The 20,737-nt window shown below is 49.3% G+C and overlaps 1 protein-coding gene across 1 annotated transcript in view; it reads left to right on the plus strand.

Annotated features, from left to right (window-relative positions):
• Window positions 1-6,495: 6,495 nt before the first annotated feature.
• DSCAML1 (DS cell adhesion molecule like 1) overlaps window positions 6,496-20,737 on the plus strand; it is a 379,445-nt gene continuing 365,203 nt past the window's right edge. Inside the window, 2 exon segments of the mRNA XM_019647399.1 lie at window positions 6,496-6,574; window positions 6,577-6,720. Coding sequence (XP_019502944.1) covers window positions 6,496-6,574; window positions 6,577-6,720 — 223 coding nt within the window.

A 20,737-nucleotide genomic window follows, 5' to 3' on the forward strand; every position in this document is an offset into this window, starting at 1 on the left:
AAGCTGAGATTTCCTCCACTACACACGCCTCTGGTGCAGGCACCTCAGACCATGATCATATTAGGATAAAACTCCTGGCCCTGTAATGTTGTGTCACAAAGCCAAGTGAGCTGGCCCAGTGTGTGGTAATATTCACCCCCTATACTGTACATAGTAGTGCCTGTGAACTGCATATGTCCATCTCCCCAATCCCAAGTCAAATGGAGCCATCACTCACTTTGGGGAATCTTGAGTCAGACCCCCAAATGCAAAGCAGACCCCTGGTGCAAAAGAGGAGCAGTCATAATGAATTACAGTTAAACCACAGCATTGTACCAAATTATCAATAATACCTGACCATGTGAACACATTACTGGGACTCAAAGCCTCCCGACGCTTAAACTGTATTAGCTTCATGTAGATTTGTCTCTGGGAGCATCGCACACCTCTCTGACCTTCAGTTTCTTCATCTATATAACAGAATAATTCTGGCCCAATCTATCTATTTTTGATGAGGATCAGAAATAAAAGAAAACATGAAGTCTTTGGATCCCAAAAGCCCTGTGTGACGATGGCAATGATGAAGACGATGATGGTGCCGGCTGAGCAAGTTATCTGCCAAGACTTTGGCTTTACAGTCAGCACTCCTGCAGGCTCCGACGCCCTGCCAAGTGCTCACCGTGCCAGGCCAGAAACTTTAATATAAGAACTGCAAAGCTTAAGTCTTTGATTCCAGTTAAAGGACATACCTCTAGAAGGCCTGACTCGTGAAGTTGGAATCAGGTGTTTGCAACCCTGTAAGAATGAGCTCATTCGGTCATTAAGTCAGCATTTACTCCTTCTGCAAGGATGGCCAGGCTAGGTGCTGCAGGTACAAATAAAAAGAGTTAGGAACCTAGTATCTAGAAGAGGAGAGGAGTCAGACATGTGCATAAATAGCCACAGTGCAAAAAAAGGGACAGTGCCACAGGCCAAGCTGATGTCCGGGGCAGGCAGAGCCCAGAGGAGGGCTGGTCAGGGCTGGTCTGGGAAAGCTTTGGGTGCCTGACCAAGACTTCCTGCTGCACGGAAAGGCTTACACAGGTGGAGAAGGGGCACTTGGCACTTGAGGAAGGAGTGAAAAACAGCATGGAAGCTTTCCAGGTGGAAGATACTTAACCACAATTTGATGAAAATATTTGTGAGTGTCTTGTGGGTCAGAAGAACTGCAGGATAACTTGGGAAGCCAGCAAAGTTAGCTCCCACTCACAGAATTTTTTTTTCTTTCTCTCTTAGTTTGGATTTCCCCCACTTCCCCCCACCCCTGGAGAGAACTGTGACAGTGAGCTCCAGCTCCACAGAATTCAGACTTCATGGAATCTCTCTGGGTTGACTTCTCAGTCAATTTTAGAGCTGTGAGCTGACAGAGAACAGGGGGAAAGAGGCCATGGTCATTGAGGGGACTCCAGCCTCCCTGGGGGCTTCCACAGTCCCTGACCAACCCTGCTAGGACAGTGGCCTGAACAAGGGCAATGGGACCCTAGAGATCCCACCTGTGGAGGAGGAGCTTCAGGGCTTTGGGCCCTTTGTTCCAGTGAACTTAGAACCATGATGTTACAATCCAAAATATTCAGAGGATAAGTGGCGAAACGTGCCAAAACACCCTCCGAGTTAAGCATATAGAATTTTGGCTTAAGGAGCACTTGGGTAATTTAATGACATGTGCTATCTTTTTAGATAGGCATCATAGTCTATGAATTGCAATGATTCATCCTGTCTCAAGAAGACGGAACTATTTTAGATACATGTGTATGCATTTGAAGCAAAAACTTTATTTTGTGTGATTTTTTTTGGTGTCTATTTGCTTCTGGGTATCTGTGTATAAAATTTATATTTCTGTTTCTTTACCTGCATTAGAGAACATGCATAAGTTTGTGGGGACACCCCTCCCCTCCACACACACACACACCTACATGGGGTACGACATGTGCATATTTGTGCTCACCTCATCTCCAGTGTTAGGAAAGGATACTGGTCATCATTCTAGCTCAGCTATCTCATTTTACTGGTGAAGAAACTGAGGCCCAGATGGTAAAGTGGCATGTCTAAGATCACACAGTTGGCTAAGGTGGCAAAGGTAAGACTAGAATCCAGGATTTTTGATTTGTAGTCCAGGACTCTTTCTATAACATTAAAATAAGTTACAAATTGAAAAAAGAAGGCATAGAAACACTTATTTGTTTTTCTTTTTTCTCCAATCAATGAGTAAGTACTAAGAAGGTCAATCTAGAATTAGCTATGTAACTTCAAATGTTAAGTTTTTAACACTGACCTGGTTCAGTATTGATTTCGTTTATGAAAACCATATTTATACTGAAGTTGTTAAAGAATTTCAGAGTACATATGAAGGCTGTGCTAAAACAGCCTTTGTATTTGAAGAAAAGTATCCAAAATATATAAGCTGTTGTTTAACAATAAAAACATCTGTTGTTTCTCATGATGGCTGTAGTGCTAATATGACGTGGCAAAATAATATCCCCAAATATCCATGATTAATCTGAATTGGAAAGGGTTCACCTCCCAGAGACTTCATATAGCGGCTTCAATTGGCATTGGTAACACACACACACACACACACACACACACACCAGCTATATCATTACCTAGCATTCTGACACAGTAAGACATTGAAACCAATCACTAATTTTTTTTTTTTAGCTGAGCCATCCTGCCACCTGTTGGCAGCTCAGCGGTAGCTCAGCTCGGGTCGGGACTCAAACTGCTGTTGCTCAGAGCTCACACTCTTGAGTGAGCTCTTAACCAACTGAGCCACTCGGCCAGCCCCTACCAATCACTGTTTTTAAACGGATGGTGTGTCCCTACTAGAAATGAATCCCAAAAACGCCAATGCAGAATTTTTGGATTTTATTCAAATTGCATTTGAACGCAGGTGTGCCTGTCATTAAGTGTTTATGTTTACCTATACACATGAATGTTTGCCTGGCAACTGTGTTTGTTCTCACTTTGGTGTGCATAGATTTGCGTGTGGGTGTGAGGGCTTCCATCCAACTTGGGATTGTGAAGGAACTGTCGTCTCTTTTAACAAAATAAAAAAAACAGTCCCTCCCAAATGTCGGCTGTGGGAGAAGAGTGTTAGGGTTCGGGGTGGATGTGGATGGAACAAGGTTCACTTTTCCCGTGGGGTTCCCTTGCTAGGTTTCTTGCTGATTCTGCCAAGCTAGCTTTCCCCATAAACTCCAGTTAAGAGGGAACTTCTGAACACATATAAGCCAGATTGTCATTTTCAAAGATATTTTCCTAAATACTAAGGAGGGACAAAACCTAGGAAATGGAAAATACAAAAAACATAAGGACTGTTTTGAGTTCCTTCCCTTGCTGGTGATCTCTGGTGCTCTTCTAGCCTCAAGTGTGCCTTCCTCCTGTGTTTCTGTGGCTTCTTGCCTAGCTTACCAACTCCTTAGGTCTGGCCTTGTCACATAGGGAGTGTAGGCTGTCATCCCAACATCCTCTCAATAGAGCTATTCCCTCCCCCTCCACCACAGATGAAGTCCTTTGAGCAAAGCCAGGAACACTAGTGATATATTCACCTGGGCTTGTCCTATTTAATCCTCACAACAGCTCTCGCGGCAGATGCTAGGCTGTTCCCACTTTATAAGCGATGGAACCGGGGCTTGGCACACATAACGTCCCCACGGGTACGCAGTTTGTAAGTGGCAGAGTTGGGCTGAGATCTCAGCTCTGTGTGTTTCCAAAGCCACAGTCTTAACCATGATAGTATAAAGGCTTCCTGTGCTTAAGCAAGTCCCTAAGTCTGTCCCCCACACCTGCCCAGTCCGTTTCCATATACACGCCTCCTCTTTGGGGGATGGCCAGACTGTAGTCACTGACACCGTGAATGACTTCACCCTTCAGGTAACATCTGGCCTTCTACATACAGTGTCATGGTCCCTTAAAGCCCCCCAGGTGTAACCAGCGTAACAGGGATACTGAGGTTGTAGGATGTATTTTAGGTAAATGGAGAAAGGAGGGTCCTCCCTTCTCCTTGCAGCATGTGGGGCATGAGCAGCTGGGCTGATAGACCCTGGCCCACTGGAAGCCGTCCCCTCCCAGCAGACAGCAGTCCCTTTCATCCTGTCTGACTTAGCAGTTTATTTTAGGCATGGCCTGACCAGGTGCTCTGGGTCAATAGGCTTAGTTTTAAATAACTGGATTCCTCTCAGCAACCTGTCTCCTTTAGAAGGAAAGGACATGAGCCCGGGACGCTGAGGATGGTGAGGGAAGGGAGCGAAGCCAGAAGACTGGAAATGTCTGGGCTCTGTCACTGCCTGCATCACAGGGCAGGTCCATCACTTCCTCATTCTGGGCCTCAGTTTTCTCATCTGTAAAGCAGCGGGTTGGGCTGGATCATTTCAAACACCTGTGGCAGTCTGCCCCATATCTCTGTTCTAATCCTGTGTTTGTTTACAGAGGACAAAATAGCTATTGAAAAAGCATTCACTCCAGAGTGGTGAAGCAGAAGCAACACAGTGTAGGGCAAGCAGCTGTGCCCTGGAGCCAGGAGACTTGGGTTCTGGTCTTGTTTGTGACACAAACTGGGTGATCTTGACCAAGCTAAGCCTCAATTTTCTTACCTGTTTTAAAAGGGAGTGATAAAGTTTCAAATGATATTGTGAGGATTACAGGGAGCAATTGTAGGTGGGAGCCCTTTAAACTCTTAATGCACTTATACAAAATAAGTAAACGCACCTGGGAGTTCCTCAAAAGGTTAAAAATATTAGCATTATCATACGATCCAGCAATTCTACCTCTAGGTATATACCCAAAAGAACTGAAAGCAGGGTCTCCAAAGAAGAGATTTTTGTAAATCCATGTTCGTAGCAGCATTAATCAGAACAACCCAAAAGTGGAAGTGTGCATTCACAAATAAGTAGGTAAACAAAATGTGGTCCATACATACAATGGAATATTATTCAGCCATGGAAAGGAATGAAATTCTGATACATGCTACAACTTGGGTGAACCCTGAAGACATTATGCTAAGTGACATAAAACAGACACAAAAGGACAACTATTGTATGGTTCCACTTATATGAGGTACCTCATATAATAGGCAAATTCAGAGAGACAGAAAGTACAATAGAGGTTACTGGAGGTGGAGAACGGGCAGTTCTACTTTAATGGATACAGAGTTTGGATGATGAACAAGTCCTGGAAATAGAGAGTGGTGATGAGTGTACTAAATGCCACTGAATAGTATAATTAAAACAGTTAAAATGACAAATTCTGTGTTATGTGTACTTTAACATATTTTAAAAAGTAAATGCACACTTTAAAATTTTTAGCTGTCTTGGCAAAACCTGGGATTGAGGCGCTCTAGTTCTCCCATTTGATCTTGGGCAAGACATTTTAGAAAAGTAAAATTTCTTTCTCTGTCAAATGGAGTCAAACAGTATCCTCTCTACCTTTTCCCCTCCTTCCTGCTCCCCTCACCCTGTACACCTCACAGAACTGGGTCAAAAGCTTGCCCAGCCAAGCGGCCAGGTCACATCAAGGTGGCCTCCATTACCCGTTATGAGAGGAGATCCAGTCCTGGCTTGTTCCATTCTCAAGGCTACTGTGGACCCCTTTTCTGGATCCTGCATGGGCCCTTATTTTGGAATTACAACAGAAGGAGGGCTTTTCAACTGTATCAACCTTTTCACAGCTGACCTGACTCAGCCAGCCTTCGTCCCCAGTGCTTAACCTGGTGTCTGGCACACAGCAGGTGCTCCGCATTAATTTTGTAACTGAGAAGATACCCTCACTCAAGTCCTATTCAATTCCATGCCAACTTTATTCATTGATATAAGGAAAAAGCCAATTTTTGTTTGTGAGAAAGCTGGGGTGGGGTGGGGGGAAAGACAGGTGAAGGCACAAGAGAGAAAGTTAGACAAGATACAGCAGACATTGAACAATTTATTGTGGATAATGTCTAAATTAGCCCAATGTGCCAAGTGCTGCAGACAATTCCAACAGAGCGCTGGGGGAGGCTGGACTCAGCTGGGGCACCTCAGGAGGCTGACTTGCAGATGTAACTAGAGGCTGGGAGGGTGTGCAGCTTTGAGCTTTGAGGTGGGGATGGCACACAGCGGCACTGAAGGATCTTAGTCTGGATTGTACTCAGAGCATCCATGCTGGCCCACCCAAAGGGGTAAATCAAGTCTGAAGGAGGCAGGAAGCATTGGCCCAGGTGACTAGGCCAGGAGACACGGGACGTCCTTGGCCTGGGCATGGTGGGCTCTTGGCAAACCCATGACATGCCTGTCTGCGACCACAGGCTCTGAGCCGGTGGGTGGCAGGGACCCCTGGTCTCCCTGGCAGCGAACCCCGGTCAGGAGCGTCCGGTCCTCCTGGGACCTGCCCCTGTGCCTGGGCTTGTGGGGCTGGGGGCCGTCTGGGCGCCCAGCTAGCGCTGTGCTCACCACCCGGGGTGCCGCGGGGGGGCGGGGAGAGCGGCCGCCTAGCCCAGCCCCGCGGATGACAGGAGCCAGGGAGCCGAGGAGGGAGGAGCCGCCGCCGCCGCCGAGCGCTCGGCTGAGGAGCAGTGAGAGCGGGCGCGGAGTGCCGGCGGCTGCGAGCGCGCTGAGCGGGGGAGAGGCGCTGCCGCACGGCCGGCCACAGGACCACCTCCCCGGAGAATAGGGCCTCTTTATGGCATGTGGCTGGTAACTTTCCTCCTGCTCCTGGACTCTTTACACAAAGGTGAGACCGGCGCGGGCAGCAGAGCAGAGGAGGCGGCGGCGGGCCGGGGAGCGCTCTGCTGGCGGCCAGGCGGGGTACACGGCGGGCTCCAGGTGTCAGGGAGACCGACCTCGGTGCCTGGACCCGGGTGGGGCGCAACCGGGACGGGGCAAGCGCCCGGAGAGGGGCAGATGAGAGTCCGCCCTGGACCGCTCTGCCAGCCACCCGCGCCTGCCGTTTTGGGGGAGTGGGTGTCGGGGTGGTGGTGTATGAGCCCCTAGTCTCCCCGCTCCTTGTCCGGCCACAGTTCTGCCCCGGACCCATCCCCCCACCTCTTGCCAGCTTCCTGCGGCTTGGTGGCGCTGGGACCCCAGGGTGTCTTTGGGGTCGAGGGGTCCTTAGGCCGTGAGTGTTCACCTGGAGTCCTCGCTTCATTCGTCCTCGGACTCCGCAGTTTACTCCTTCTCTGCCACCGTGCGCCCCTCTGCCGCCCGGGACCCCTGCGCCGCACCGCAGGGTGCTTATTCACGCCTTGGCTGGATGCAGGGCGGGGAGAGCTGCGGGTCCCGAGAGCTGGGGTCCCTCGGATGGCAAGTTTGTTCTGCAAACCCAAAGGTCGCCTTCCCCTAACCCCACCTCACCCCCTGCCCCCGGCGCTAGCCCCGGCTTCGCAGCGCCGCTTTGGCCACCTCGGGCAGCACGCCCCAAGGTGCGAGATTTTCGGCTTTGGCGCCTGGTCAGCGGGACAAGGGAACGGGTCTTCGGTCAGGGGGGTGGAGGGTGGTGTGTTTCTTTCTCCGGAAAGAAGGCGTTGCTAGGGTTGGGTCCAGTTGTCCGGCGTGTCCAGACCTGCTGCTGGGGCGCCATGCACCTGATCCTCGAAGTAGCCGAGACTGGGGGCTGGAAGTGGGTAGACATTTCTGATCAGAGTTACCTGGGCACTAAGTTGGGACCAGGCCGTCCCTGGCGGTCGGGCTTCTAGGCCATCGCAGAGGACGTGCCCCGGGGCGCGCAGATGGCGGGAGCTGAGGCGGCCGAACTCCGCGCCCTTGCGCGGAAGAGCACACACGCTCGTACAGGCTCAGCTTTACCAGTTCAGCCCTCTAACTTTTCTCCTTCGCGCCCTGGGGGCAGCTTCTCCCCACTTTGCCCAGGTGGTGGCCTGGACGGAGCTGCAACTCTTGACCCCTAGGCAATGGGGGAAGGGCAATCCAACAGAGGGTTGGCGTTCTGGGGTGGGGGGAGCGTCCAGCCCTTCAGTGCTGACGCCCCAGGGGTCTGGAATCTGCAACCTGCCGCTGACTGCATGCAGTATCTCCTGGCTTTGTGGGGAGAAGGGTGGCCCTTATTTTATTTGTAAATACCACCCAGTCAAAGCCAGACTGAAGGCCAAGGTATTGCTGGGGTTTGCTTAGAGACTGGGTGCAGGGTGGGGGCTTGCCTGTGAACCGTGGACAAAGTAGGTGAGTTTCTCAGACTAAATGGGGCCACTGGGTAACACACCAAGCCCGGCCTAGGTTTGCTGACCCCTTGCCCCCCTTCCCCCTACCAGCGCCTTCTCATCCCACTTTATTGGAGCAAGAAGCCTGCCTAACCTTCAACGCCGCCCCCCTCCCCTCCCCGCCAACCCCCAACACACACAACCCAGTCTCTCTCCCCAGGGTCTTCCAGCCTCCCTCCGCCCCCGCAGACTGGCTCGGCTTGCAGCTTTAATTACATTAATATTAAAAATACATAAGGTGAGGAGCGGCAGCTTTCTCTCTCACTAGTTCTCTCTCCACCCCCCGCCCCTTTTCCATTTTGTCCAGGGAGAAAGCATAGGCAAGAGCTGCTGCCACCCTCTTGCCCGGCTTTGTCCTCAACCTCCTCCCACACCCCCTTTCTGGAGCCCATTCCCCAGGAGTGGAGGTCCCTTAGCAAATACCTGAAGGACTCTCCCCTCCCTTTCCCAGAAGCTGGGCATTAATAAATGAAGCTCAAGCTATTTGATAGGGAGGGAGCAGATGGAGGTGGGGGTGGAGGAAGGCCCAGAAGGCAACAGGAGATCCTGAGGGGCAAAATCCTTTCCAACTTGAGAAGGAAGTTGCCACTGGCCTTGGACCTATAGGTGAGCTGGAGGTACCAGGTGAGGCTGCACCCACGTGGCCTTTCGCTCTGCAGAGCCTTGGTGCCCCTGCTATTCAGTGGCTCCAGCATCTGTGCTGGGTGCCAGGGCGACTCGCCAGACAGACCTTTCTTTTCCTTCGTGCCTTAATTGGGTCTTAGGTGCCAGGCTGGTCCCTAGGGCCTGTTCTGCTTGGGGTGGCATGGTGGTGGGGAATGGCGGAGGCGGCTAGGGGAAGATGTGATGCGGTGAGAGCAGGGAAGATGGGATTTAGTATATTTTTCTCTCCCGTTGCCAGTCACCCCCGCGGCACCAAGGAAAATGTAAATGTGAATGTTCAAGCCTGTTACAGAAAACAATATCCTCCTGCAATAATTTGTACGTCCATCTGTGAGGAGCGGGAGGAGGCAGGGAGAGGAGGAGAAAACACGATGAGATGGCTCGTCCTCTGGATGGAATTAAGCAGTTATTGAATGTATTTTAAGCTTCTGTTATTTCCATTCCTCTCAAAATACCTTTTTTTGATGAAGCCTGAGCTCAGACTGATTCCCCAGAACTGAATTGGGAAGGTGTTTTAATAATCGGTTATCGAGTCTCCAATAACTGCCTTATTATTGCCAAAACAAATCCAGGTTTGGGCAGCCAGATGAACCCCAGTGAGGCTCTCAACGTTGTTACATCCAGCGTGCCAGCATCTGTGTTGCCTGCATTTGCATTTTTACTGTGTAAAAGAACAAGCTTCCCCGGTACTAAAATTCCTGTTTTCTAAAAGCCAAAATAATGGGTCGGCATCGATTGTTTTCATTTCCCACCCCAACCTCTTGGATGGGGAGGACTCATGGTCCTCCTCTCTTGAGAACCAAATTAAAAGCCTTCATCAAGCCATTAAGAAAATCTCTAACACTCTGTTCAGTGTCTAATTAAAACGGGGGGGGGCACTGGGAGAATGTGTTTTAAAAATCTTGAAACGACAAATACAACTTAGGGGAAGCAGGTGAAAGACCAGGAAGCATTGGGGAGGGGCAGGTGGGCAGAGAGGCTCTGGCTACTAGAATTACACAGGAAAGAATGAACTGCCATAATGCCCGACAACCTTTCAGATGCTTCATATTCCTGGGCATCAAAGTCAGCTGCCTTAAATATGTTTCTGCAGCAGAATGGGGAGCTCAATTAGAAACAAAAAGCAAGTAAGCAGTTGACCCAAAGGCAGCGCTTAACTTGAGCAGATCCCAGGAGACTGGCTGGAGAGGCTTATTTTTCTTAGATTGAGGAATGGGGAGGAAGTGGGCAAACAAAGGGGGGGCTTGGCCAAGCGATGTTTTGCTAAAGAAGCAAGCCTCCAAACAGACAGGCTGGGATACTGCAGATATGGGGTGGGGGTCAGCCCAGAGTAGCTAATGGGCTGTTGGCCTTTGACAGAGGAGTGCAGACCTTATTTTCTCCGTGTCTTCAGGAAGGCCATCCTTGCGACTTGCTTGGTCTCCTGCTAGGCCTGGTGGAAGATAATTTTATTTGTGGATGAGTTGAAGGGAAGGTGCATATTCAGAGTGTTTTTTTGAGGGGGGTACAGATGCCAGGCTGGGATAGTCTTCCCTCCCACATAATCTTGGAGGAGGTGTTTCTTGAGGACATTTGAAGCATTCAAGAGGAAGAGACCCCAGCTCCTGAAGTGCTTTCTCAGCCCCTAGCCCAGTAGATTCTAGCCAGCACCCAGGCTCCTGAATGGGGTGAGCCACAGGCAGCAGAGATGGCAGGGTGCCAGGAACCCAAGGGCAGGCCCTGGATTTACATATAATTTGCATTCAGATTTGCATCCTCACCTAGCCAGGCTAAGAGCCTTGCCCTCTGTGAGTAGCACCTTGATCCCAGCCTCAGTAGCAGCCGGTCAGTGGCTTTTTCCTAGTGTGGAATGGGGATGAGGCCGGGGTGGAGAGAAGGACTCGTGTTTCTGGTAGTGCGTCTCTCTTGCCTCTGAGTTTTAGGCCTGCAGGGGTTCAGCACTGAGTTCTTCATCTGGCCAGGCAGCCTTGGCGCTCACTGGGAGCTCATGGGATGGCTTTCAATGGGCAGAGAATGCCCTAAGGCAGACTACACTTGGGGTGTGGGTTATCCCTCTTGTGTTGTAGGAAGAAGAAGAGGGTGAAGAGAGGGGCACATCAGCTGTGAGAATAGAACCAACACAAACCTTCTGGTGAGTGCACCCCTGAAACAGCAGAAACTGGGTGCTTAGGGCTGTGGTCAGAAGGTAAAAGAAGCAGCTGCTGATGGGAAGGGGGTGTGAAGTGAGGCAAAATGCTCTTTTCCCCTCCTGGGTTGTCAACATCCAGATTGGGAGGGGGTGGTGGCCTCTGATACATTAGGGATAGAGAACCAGCCTTCTTATTCCGCTACTGTTGAAGCCACTCCAGTCTTGTGTGGCGTTCCGGTGGCGGCGGTGGGAAGGCAGGCACTGTGGTCATAGAGGGAAGGCTGGGTAAAAGACTGGGAGTAATGCTTGAGGAGGAAACACTTCGGGGCAGCTGGAGTGCTCCTTCCCAGGGAGCCAACTGGGATGCTTGTAGTGGGAATGTGGCCTCAGGAATGGTTTTGTCTGCATTTTTGGGGCCCTGAGCAAATCTTGCCCGGCAGGTGCAGCTCCAAGGCCTCCCAGAGTGTTTTTCTGCACATCTAATGATCCGGGAGGACCCAGGTCCACCCAGAGCCCACAGAGGTTTCCAAAAACGTGGGGTGAAGCCTCAGGGAATGGCTGGGGGTAGAGATGGGGAGGGCCAATGGGAAAATCTCAAGCTTCCTTCACCCCCGCAATTCTTCCGACCAGAGCATCTTATGTATTGGAGTTGTGAAGAAAAATAAAAAAGATTGCAACTCACTGGTGTGGTGGAAATTTGGAGTTGAGGCAAACCCTTCATTAAAGGAGATAATGCATATAAAGTAGCCAGAGCATAGTTGGTGCTCAAGTAACATTAGACCTCTTCTTTTTGTCTGTGCTGCTCCCACTTTCCTCCCTCTGCCCCCACCCCATAATAGATTAGGTCCTGTTTCAAGCAGTTGTATTAATGAGCTGCAGTTTTGGCCAAGCCAACTGGCTTAGGCTTCGTACCAATAAGAAAGACTGAAAAGTGGCCAGGGCGGGGGGCACCACCACTTCCTTCTATCACCTGACAGAGTAGCCTGCAGGACTCATCCTCAGAAAGACAACTGAAGCTATGCAGGTACCTGAGTGTCCCTAGGGAACCCAGCACACTCCCTTTCCTGGCCATGGCTACTGATAACAGTGGAAAAGGCAAGGGCAGAGGTTGCCTTCAGACTTAGATTTCAGGATGGGATTGGTTGTTAAGTCTCTATCATGGTTGGACAGAGTAAGAACTATCTGGATTTAATGGCATAAAGCCTGTGTAAACTGGCCACACAGGGTGAGCCACGTACCTTGTAGCTGGTTGGCTTTCTGTGTCTCTCCGGGCTGGGATGAATCTCGCTGTTTTTCAGGTAGTTTTGTGTATAGAGAACACCCTTGACAGCCCATGACATTGGGGTTCCCTGGACCAGTTCTCCCTCCACAGCTCAGTCAGTGACAGAGAAGCAGCCCATGACCCAGAGGTCAAGTGCTGCCCGTGGCAGGTTGTGGCCTGTGGGGGAGGCTGTGGGCACAACAGCCTGTGGACCCTGTTTAACAGATGTTTGTTCAGTGCTAGTTTAGCGTGAATAGCAGCCTTGGGTACCATGCCTGCCATCCAGCTGCTACTGCCCTTATCTGTTCAGCTACCCGCTACCCTACCTCCCTGTGCCCTTGCTCTGCATGACACTTGCATTGCCAGTTTCCAAGGTCACCATCTTCATTAAGAACACATTATTTAAATGCTAGCTGCGTTCCCATTAAAGTGTGTGTGTGTGTGTGTGTGTGTGTGTGTGTGTGTTGGAAAGAGCATTGTTCATGGACCTAGAAAACAAAGCTCAGCCTGTCTAATTTAGGCACATTACCTAAGATTTCATGCCTCTATTTCGTAACCTGTAAAATGGGCAAAATCACCCATGTCCTGACAGTCCCACAGAGCCGTTGTTATTGCATGTGTGTGAGAAGGATGCGGGCATACAATTGTACATCATGTGATAACACTTTGTAAGCTGAACAGGGCAACATATAAACACACACATGTAAAAACCACAGGAAAAACTAGTTTCAGCCTTATAAATGCTCTGCTGAAATGTGAGGTATAATTACTGTCATTTCATCATACAGGAACAACAAAGGTCTCACAGCTGTGTGTGGCTGTCTCCCCCTCCCTAGGCCCCCCACATATGGAGAATTTTCCTAGCCTTTGCTTTTCATCAACATGGGAACAGCTGATGAGGCACAGCCAGGCTGGCAACAGCCTTCTTGAAGCAGATTTGGCAGATTCCCCTGTGTCCCCAGTGCCCAGTGGGAATGGAAGAGCCTCTCTCGGCTCTCTCCCTCGGTCTTAAGATGCATGTTCTTAAGATGCATGTTTCTCCATAGTCCTCTGGACACCCTTCCCTGAGGGTGATTCTCCCTGCAGGGACCCCACAGTCTTGTGGGAAGAGCAGTAGGCTCTGAGTCCAACCTTGTGTGACCTCATTTGAGGTGATAGCAATTACTGGAATCCAAGCCCTGAGAACCCTGCTGAGTCAGGGTCATGGACACCCTGCTTTTGGGGTGGCCTTCCAGGGCTATGGGGTCTGGGGAGGGTGGGGGACCTGCTCTGGGGGTGTGAGAGGTAGAGGACGTGCTTTGGGGTGACTGTGGTGAGTAAAAAAAAGTCTTCCAGGTTGAAAGCCACCTTTCAGGACATGGAGTCCATCCCCTAATCAGATGCCTGATCCCCTCGGCAGCTTTCCCGCCAGCAGTGGTTCTCCCTCTGCTCCATCATTCCAGCCACAGGAAACCCCTTCCTTTCAAGGCAGCTCACACCTGGTCATACAGCTCTGACTATTACAGAGCTCATCCTTAGGATCAGCCAAACCTTGTCTTGGTCTTGTACCTTCTGCTCACACTGGCCCTGGTTCCACCTTTTAGGCCACATGGATCTAGGTGAAGCATCTTCCACTTGACAAGCATTTGACCACTTGTAGACAAATGTGCTGCCCATCTGAGGCCTGTCCTCTAGGCATCCAGTATCTCTGGTTCCTCTAATACTCCCTCATAGATGTTGTTTCATTTCTCCCTGCTGCTCCTCCATTCCTGGGTTGCTGGTTCTGAAAGTGTACTGGCCAGAATTGAAAGAGTGGTGGAGACAGGAGTGTAGTTCCAGTCAGGACACTGGCTAGCTGTGTACCTGGGGTGGATTACTCTACCTCTCTAGGCCTCACTCTCTCCATCTGTAAATGGAGGAGATTGGACAAAATAATCTCTTAAATCCCTCAAGCATTAACAATCTAAATCTAGGAATCTCTGGGGACAACTGTGCTGTCTGAGCCAACTCCCTAGAAAGACCTCTCTGGCCATAAGGGGCCTTCCTTTGACAGGCCCTGTCTAGAAGGGTCTGGATGATTAAAGAGCCTGTTTGACTGTCAGCTGTTGCTCATAACTTCTCTTGGAGCCAATGGCGAGGGGGCCTTGTAGTTTGAAGAATGACTGATCTTTATTGGGTTTCATAGGTTTCTGGTTGCTACTCACAGGAACTGTTTGTGCTAAGAATCTTTAAAAAAAGAACAAAAGAAAAAAACACCCATGTTTCTGATGGACAGAGGGGGAGCACTTGGACACTGAAGCAGTGCTTCTCACTGGGGTAGAATCAGCTCCCTAGTGGCGTTTGGAAATTGGGTGTTTTTTGGTGTCTCAATGACTAGAGTAGGGAGCTGTTGGCATTTAGCTGGGATGAGGGGGAGATGTACTAGGGATTAAATGTTTGATGTCTGGGACAGTCCCAAATAAATCAGAATTTTCATACCCCAAATTGCTCTCTTTCATCAGAAAACCCCCATATGGTATGTTCACACCCTGGAGACAGTCCCAGTGTAGAATGCAGTGAGCCCATTGAGAATTGCAGCCCAGGGGAAGGGAAGCCTGGGTTTGAAATACAGCTCTGACACCACTTAACTGTGGAACCTTAGGAAACTACTTGACCTCTCTAAGATCCTGTTTTCTTATCTGTAAAATGCGGTCTTGTGCCATAGCTACATTAAAGAGTTATCGTAAGGATTAAATGCGCTGTAAGGCAAGTAAAGGGCTTCTTACAGTGCCTGGTACAAAACAAATGTTAAAAAGAAATGGTGGCCATAGAAATGGTGAAGATAGTGGTAAAGCAGGTGTGCCAGGTTTGGGGGGAAGCCACTGACAAAAGGCATGGGTCTCGGTCTCAGCGGCTCCATCTTGTCCCAGGGAAAGTGCCAAATCTGATTGCCTGTGAATGCTCTCATGCTGTCTGGGTAGACTCACCCTTCTCCTCCCCAGGGTCTACACTCAGACCGTCTCCAAGGTGGGAACACACAATAGGGCGGGTTTCCTGAAGGTGTGGGTTTTGGATGCACGTGGGGGTTGAGCTGAGGTCCCGCTGGCTGATCCTCTCTGGACTCAGTTTTTCCAGCTGTGGGATGCGAACAATCAGAGTGAAGACAAATAATATAACTGACATAAAAGGCTTTGTGTGGAAATGCAGTGGAGTAATCAACCTTGGAAATTAATCCAGGAAACCTCACAGGCCACATCTGCATAAAAAGCTCGTGTGAGGCATGGGTGTGGCTATGCAATGCTTCGTGGTTGATTGTGCCGCTATTATTTTATTAACTTGATCACCAAATTAAGTTAATGTGGTGCTAAGGTCCTGTCAGCCAAGCCCATGAGAACTGCCTATTGTTGGGACAGGTGATATTGAAGTCCAGTATGGCAAAGCTATTGTTTTCCTGAGGAATGTTACTCTGAGTGTAGGCAGCACCACTTGCATCAGAAATATTTTCCTGACCCCATGGCAGACTTGGTGAATGTCTTCCGGTGGATCTGCATTTTTAAACAAGCTTTCCAGGTGATTCTTATACATAATAATGTTTGAGAATTACTGTTTTAAGTTATTATTATTACTATATTATTACTGTGGGTGAGAGGTAAATATTTGTTGTGGGATATTTATTTCACACATACTAACTGCTTGCCTGCTATAATGATAATACTTATGACAACAGCAAAAAATGCTTAGGTGGTGCCAGGTACTTATGTACACCAGAAACCATCATACATATTAACTCATCCAGCTTAACAACCCTTGAGGTAGATACAGTCACCTCCATTTTATAGATGGGGATACTAAGGCACAGAGGAATGGGGGAATCTTGCCTGAGGTCACACTACGTGTAAGTGGCAGAGCAGGGATTCAATCCTGGGGAGCTTGACGTCAGAGCCTGGGGGATTAACGACTGTGCTAAGTGCCCAGTGCTGTGCTAGACACAGGGAATAGAGTGGTGACTAAGACACGGAGCTCACAGACCTGCAGGGGAGCCCTGACCACTCCTCCTGCCCCCTGCTCCCCTGAAGACCCACTGCTTCCCCTCATGCATGCTTGTTGGCTTAAGCATGTCCCACTTCAGACTCTTGCCTATCTGGGGTGGGGGTTGTTACAGGGGCCTGAGCACTGCCAGATGCTCCTAGAGGAAGAGTCCAGTGAATGAGATGAGTAAATGTTTTAAAGGAAGAGAACAAAATGACTCACTTCTCCCTGTGGAGGTGGTGAGGTATTAATATTTCAGTCCCCTCGAGTTGTCATTTACAATGATTAGGGATGATGACATGGGGATAATTCAATGTGCACCTGGGAGGAAGCCTCAGTTGGTCAGACACCCATATGCCAACCCTTGGGGGCCTATGGGTATTGAATATATGGGTGTCCAGTTTCCTTCAACAAACTAATCCCGATGGCCAGACGCGGAAGGAGAGCAAGTGAATTGATGCAATGGATATTTAGGTTTCAGCAGTGACCCTGGGGGCAGCCCAAAGGCCTGGGGGTGATTTCTGGTTTAAAAATATTGCTGTGCTATTTCTACACATCTAATCTCCTAGCGATTTGGAGCCTGTTTTATGAAACACGGCATCGGGGTGGTGCTCAACGTTAAACGGCGGAGAAGATTAAATGGGTTTAAGTCTGGGCGTCTGTCACATTACAACCAAGCCCATAACTTCCATTTTCTATTAAAAATCCATTTCCCCCTTTGACCAGAAGAAGCTTTGCTCTTGATCTGAATGTCTCTTAATTTATGAAGTGTTCCCCCCTCCTCTCCTTCTCTCTGTAAATATGCCTGGTTCTGTCTGCAGAGAGAAGGGCGCGCTGGGGCTGATGGCTGGGATTTAAGGGGAAAGTAGGCGTTTCCTGTTCAAAGATTTGTTTTCCAAATTAGGACTGCCTTCCAGAGAAGAAGTGAAGGGGAAACCTCATCAGGCCCCAAACTTCAAACCCTTCATTCAGTATTGTGGTGGAAACTACTTAGGCTTGGGAACCAGACAGATCTGGATTGCAATTGGCTCTGTCTCTGTCTAGCTGTACGATCTTGGAGAATTTCTCCCCATAAGCCTCTTTGTCCTCACCTGTAAATGGGACTAACAGGACCCACCTAGTACCTTTGTGTGAGGATTAAATGAGAAAACGAGCTTGAAGTGCATAAGCCCAGCCAGTGCCCGGCATACAATAGGTGCTCAATTAATGTTGGTCTCCTTTCTTTTGAGAACTCTGTACCATAGCCAGGCCAATAAGCCTTCAGGGAAATGAGTGTATGGCCAAAATGAAGTTAGGCAGAGGGCTACAAGAACTTGACGAATCTTAGTCACCCCTCATGAGCCTGGGAAGAAGCCTGCAAACCTCCCCGGGGCCTTCCACCATGTCAATCCAGCTTTTTGTGCCTCTTCTCCCCAGTCTCATCCAGTGCTCCTGCCTGGTAAGTTTCTGTAGGGTTCCCCCAAACATGCCGCACCCATACCGGTCACTGAGTCATTGTTCAGGCTGTCTTTTTTATCTAGGAGTGCCTTCATTCAGATCTTCCTTCGAGGCTCAACTCAAGCCCCCCATTTCCAAAGTTGTTTCTCTGGCTGCTGAGTAACTTACTTTCCTCTCCCAGTGGCTCCTATCTGAACCGGCGCTCAGCCCTTCCTGCGCACTGCCTTGGGCTGTGTTAACCCTTGCATGTGCTCCACTTTACAAGCTTCTGGCAGGTGGGGCCATTCCCCCTTGTATGTGTTGTCTTGCACCACTACTGGGGTCCTGCTGAAAGTGTGGATCAAAAGCCTTTCCTGGTCCCTGGGTCAGAAAGGAACAGGGGGAAGAGGGCACTGAAACGTGCAGGAGCCAGGTGACAGCAAGTAGGGATGGGAAGCATTTGGAATTCTGCAGGGTTGCAGAGGGGAGCTGTGCCCTGGTCAGCCTTAGGCACCCCTGGATCCCTGGGGGGTATTGCTGGGACAGGAATAGCAACCCCATCCCTCATATTCACACATCCTCATTAAGGGGAATCAAGTACTTTCACATTCTGTTTCACCTGCTGGGCAGCCCCAGGGGACAAGTAAGATGGTGCAATCCTCCCCATTTTGACAGTGAAGCTCAGAAAGGCCAATGGGCTTGCCTGAAGTCACACAGCAGGTCAGGGGTGAGCCCCAGGAGGGGCTCTGTGAGACGCATCCCGGGGCCCTGTCTATTGTACCACGTACTTCTCTCAAAGCTTGCTGAGGTTTTGTCACTGCTCTGAGGACTCAAACGGGAGCCTGAGAAGGAGGGAGAGCCCCACCACAGAGGCCACACTAGGCTCCATGAGGTCAGAGTGAGGCCCTCGGTTCCTACCTCCTCCCCTTGTACGGTGGGGTGACTGCACATACCCATTGCTGCCGCAGCCACTCGCTAGTGCCCTCGTACCAGCCTTCATCTTGGCATGTGGCAGAGATTTGAGGTGGTTAGTGCCTCAGTTTCCCCTTTATGGATTGGCTCACTCCTTTCTGTTGGCAGGTGGGGTGAGGCTAAATTAATGTTTATTGAAGGGCTTCTGCATTTTGGGCTGACAGGTGCCTTGTGATGGTAAAATATGAGCCCAACATAAGTGCAAAATGCTATTGTTTTACACCTGAGGGTGATGTTTCATGATGGCAATGCACTGTCAGAGCTGTAAGCAGAAATGAATGGTTTGTCTTGTCCTCTCCAGCTCCCCCAGACTCAGAAGACAGCAACTCACATCCTGGGGTGGGAGAAATATGAGGCTACTCTCCTTTTGCTATAAATCTGCAGTTTCATCAGCCCTGACAGGTGGCTGGACAATCCCAGTCAATTCATCAGTTAAATCTACCCATTTGTAGTTGCTGAGAACCCTTGTGTCCTTGGCTGTGGCAGGATCCGAGGCTCCAAGTGCAGGAAGGCTGTTGTCATTGTAGCTGGTGCTCTGGTAGGAGGGGAGGTAGGCCTGGGAAAGGGGCTGTCTGGGCAGGCAGGAGGGTGGAACAGATTTATAGCCGGGAGAGGAGACTAGGAATGTGTGTTTGGGGTGGGGTTAGGATGGAAGAAATGACAGGAAGGGGAACCCAGCCTGGAAAACCAGATTTTATGGTTTGATTTGTCTTCAGTGTGTTTCATACAATAGAGCAGTTCCATCCCCAGACTCTGAAAGTGAGGTAAAGTTGGGTTCCGGTCCCAGCTCTGGCACTTACACTCTGTGTTACTTTGGGTAAGCTATTGAACTTTGAGTCTTAATTTCCTTACCTGTAAAATGGAAATATAGTAATAACTTCCCTAGGGAGTCATGAAGATTAAGAGATAACAGCTATAATGGGTCTAGGACCAAGCTTGGCCCGTAGTTAACAGTAAAATCGAGGTGGCTGTTATCAATATTATTGCTGGTGGTATTATCATTACTGATCATACTTATTCTTAAATATTTTCTTACCCTGTCCCTTGAATTAGACAATTTCTGAATTCCTCTTCATCAGTTATCTTTCTGAGCTTCTTAAGTCCATTTGTCAGGCACAAAGTAGAGCCTTTCTGTTCCTTGATGGATTTTGGCTCCCTAAATCCATAAAGCTGCCACAGTAAGGGAGTCTGATTAACTAGGTTGTCTCAGGAAGCACCCAGAACCCCAGAGTGATGTCCCCTGCTCCCAAGGGCTAAACAGGGGCCCCTCCAGGAGGAGTGTGTGTGTGTGTGTGTGTGTGTGTGTGTGTGTGTGTGTGTGCACGCGCGCGCACACACACACACACACACACACACACACACACACACTGGTTTGCAGGTGTATTAATCCTGTTCCTGGTCAGTTGCATATGGAAGTTGGTAGCCAGGTGGTGTTTGAGGAAGGTGAAAGTCCCCTCTTTATTACTGCAGTGGTTACAATCATCTAATGGTTAAGAAAAGAAATCACACTCTGAGCTCAGATTACCTGTGCCTGCATCTCAGAGCCCTCACCAGTTCTGTGGTCTTGGGCAAGTTGCTTTGATCTCTCAGTGCCTTAGTTTCCCCATCTGTAAACTGGGATAATAATAGTGCTTACCTCAATAAGGTTGTTGGGAGCATTAAAAGAGGCGGTATAAGTAAAGTGCTTACAATAGTGCCTGGCATGTAAGATGCTTAACAAATATTTGTTGAATGACTCTCAATAAGGAATGAGAATGACTTTCAGAAGGTGAGCAGGCTCATGGAAGGGGGACCTGGTAAGTGTGGATCCTAAGAGAAGCCTTCCAAAGCCTCAGTTTGCTTACCTGTGAAGTGGTATGATTTCATGATCTTGGAGAACACTCCAGCCACTGCGAGTTGGGCATTCTCTGAGCTTCTGAGGGTCCCTTGAGGGGCCACTTTCCTCTTCCATAGAAAAGACTTGCTCAGAACAACTATATGCCAACAAATTTGACAATCTGGAAGAAATGGATAATTTCCTAGATGCATACAACCTTCCAAAGCTAACTCAAGAAGAAACAAAAAATCTGAATAAACTGATTACCACCAAGGAAATTGAATCAGTAATCAA

This window comes from Hipposideros armiger, unplaced genomic scaffold (genome assembly GCF_001890085.2).
Source record: "Hipposideros armiger isolate ML-2016 unplaced genomic scaffold, ASM189008v1 scaffold_111, whole genome shotgun sequence".
Taxonomy (NCBI): domain Eukaryota; kingdom Metazoa; phylum Chordata; class Mammalia; order Chiroptera; family Hipposideridae; genus Hipposideros; species Hipposideros armiger.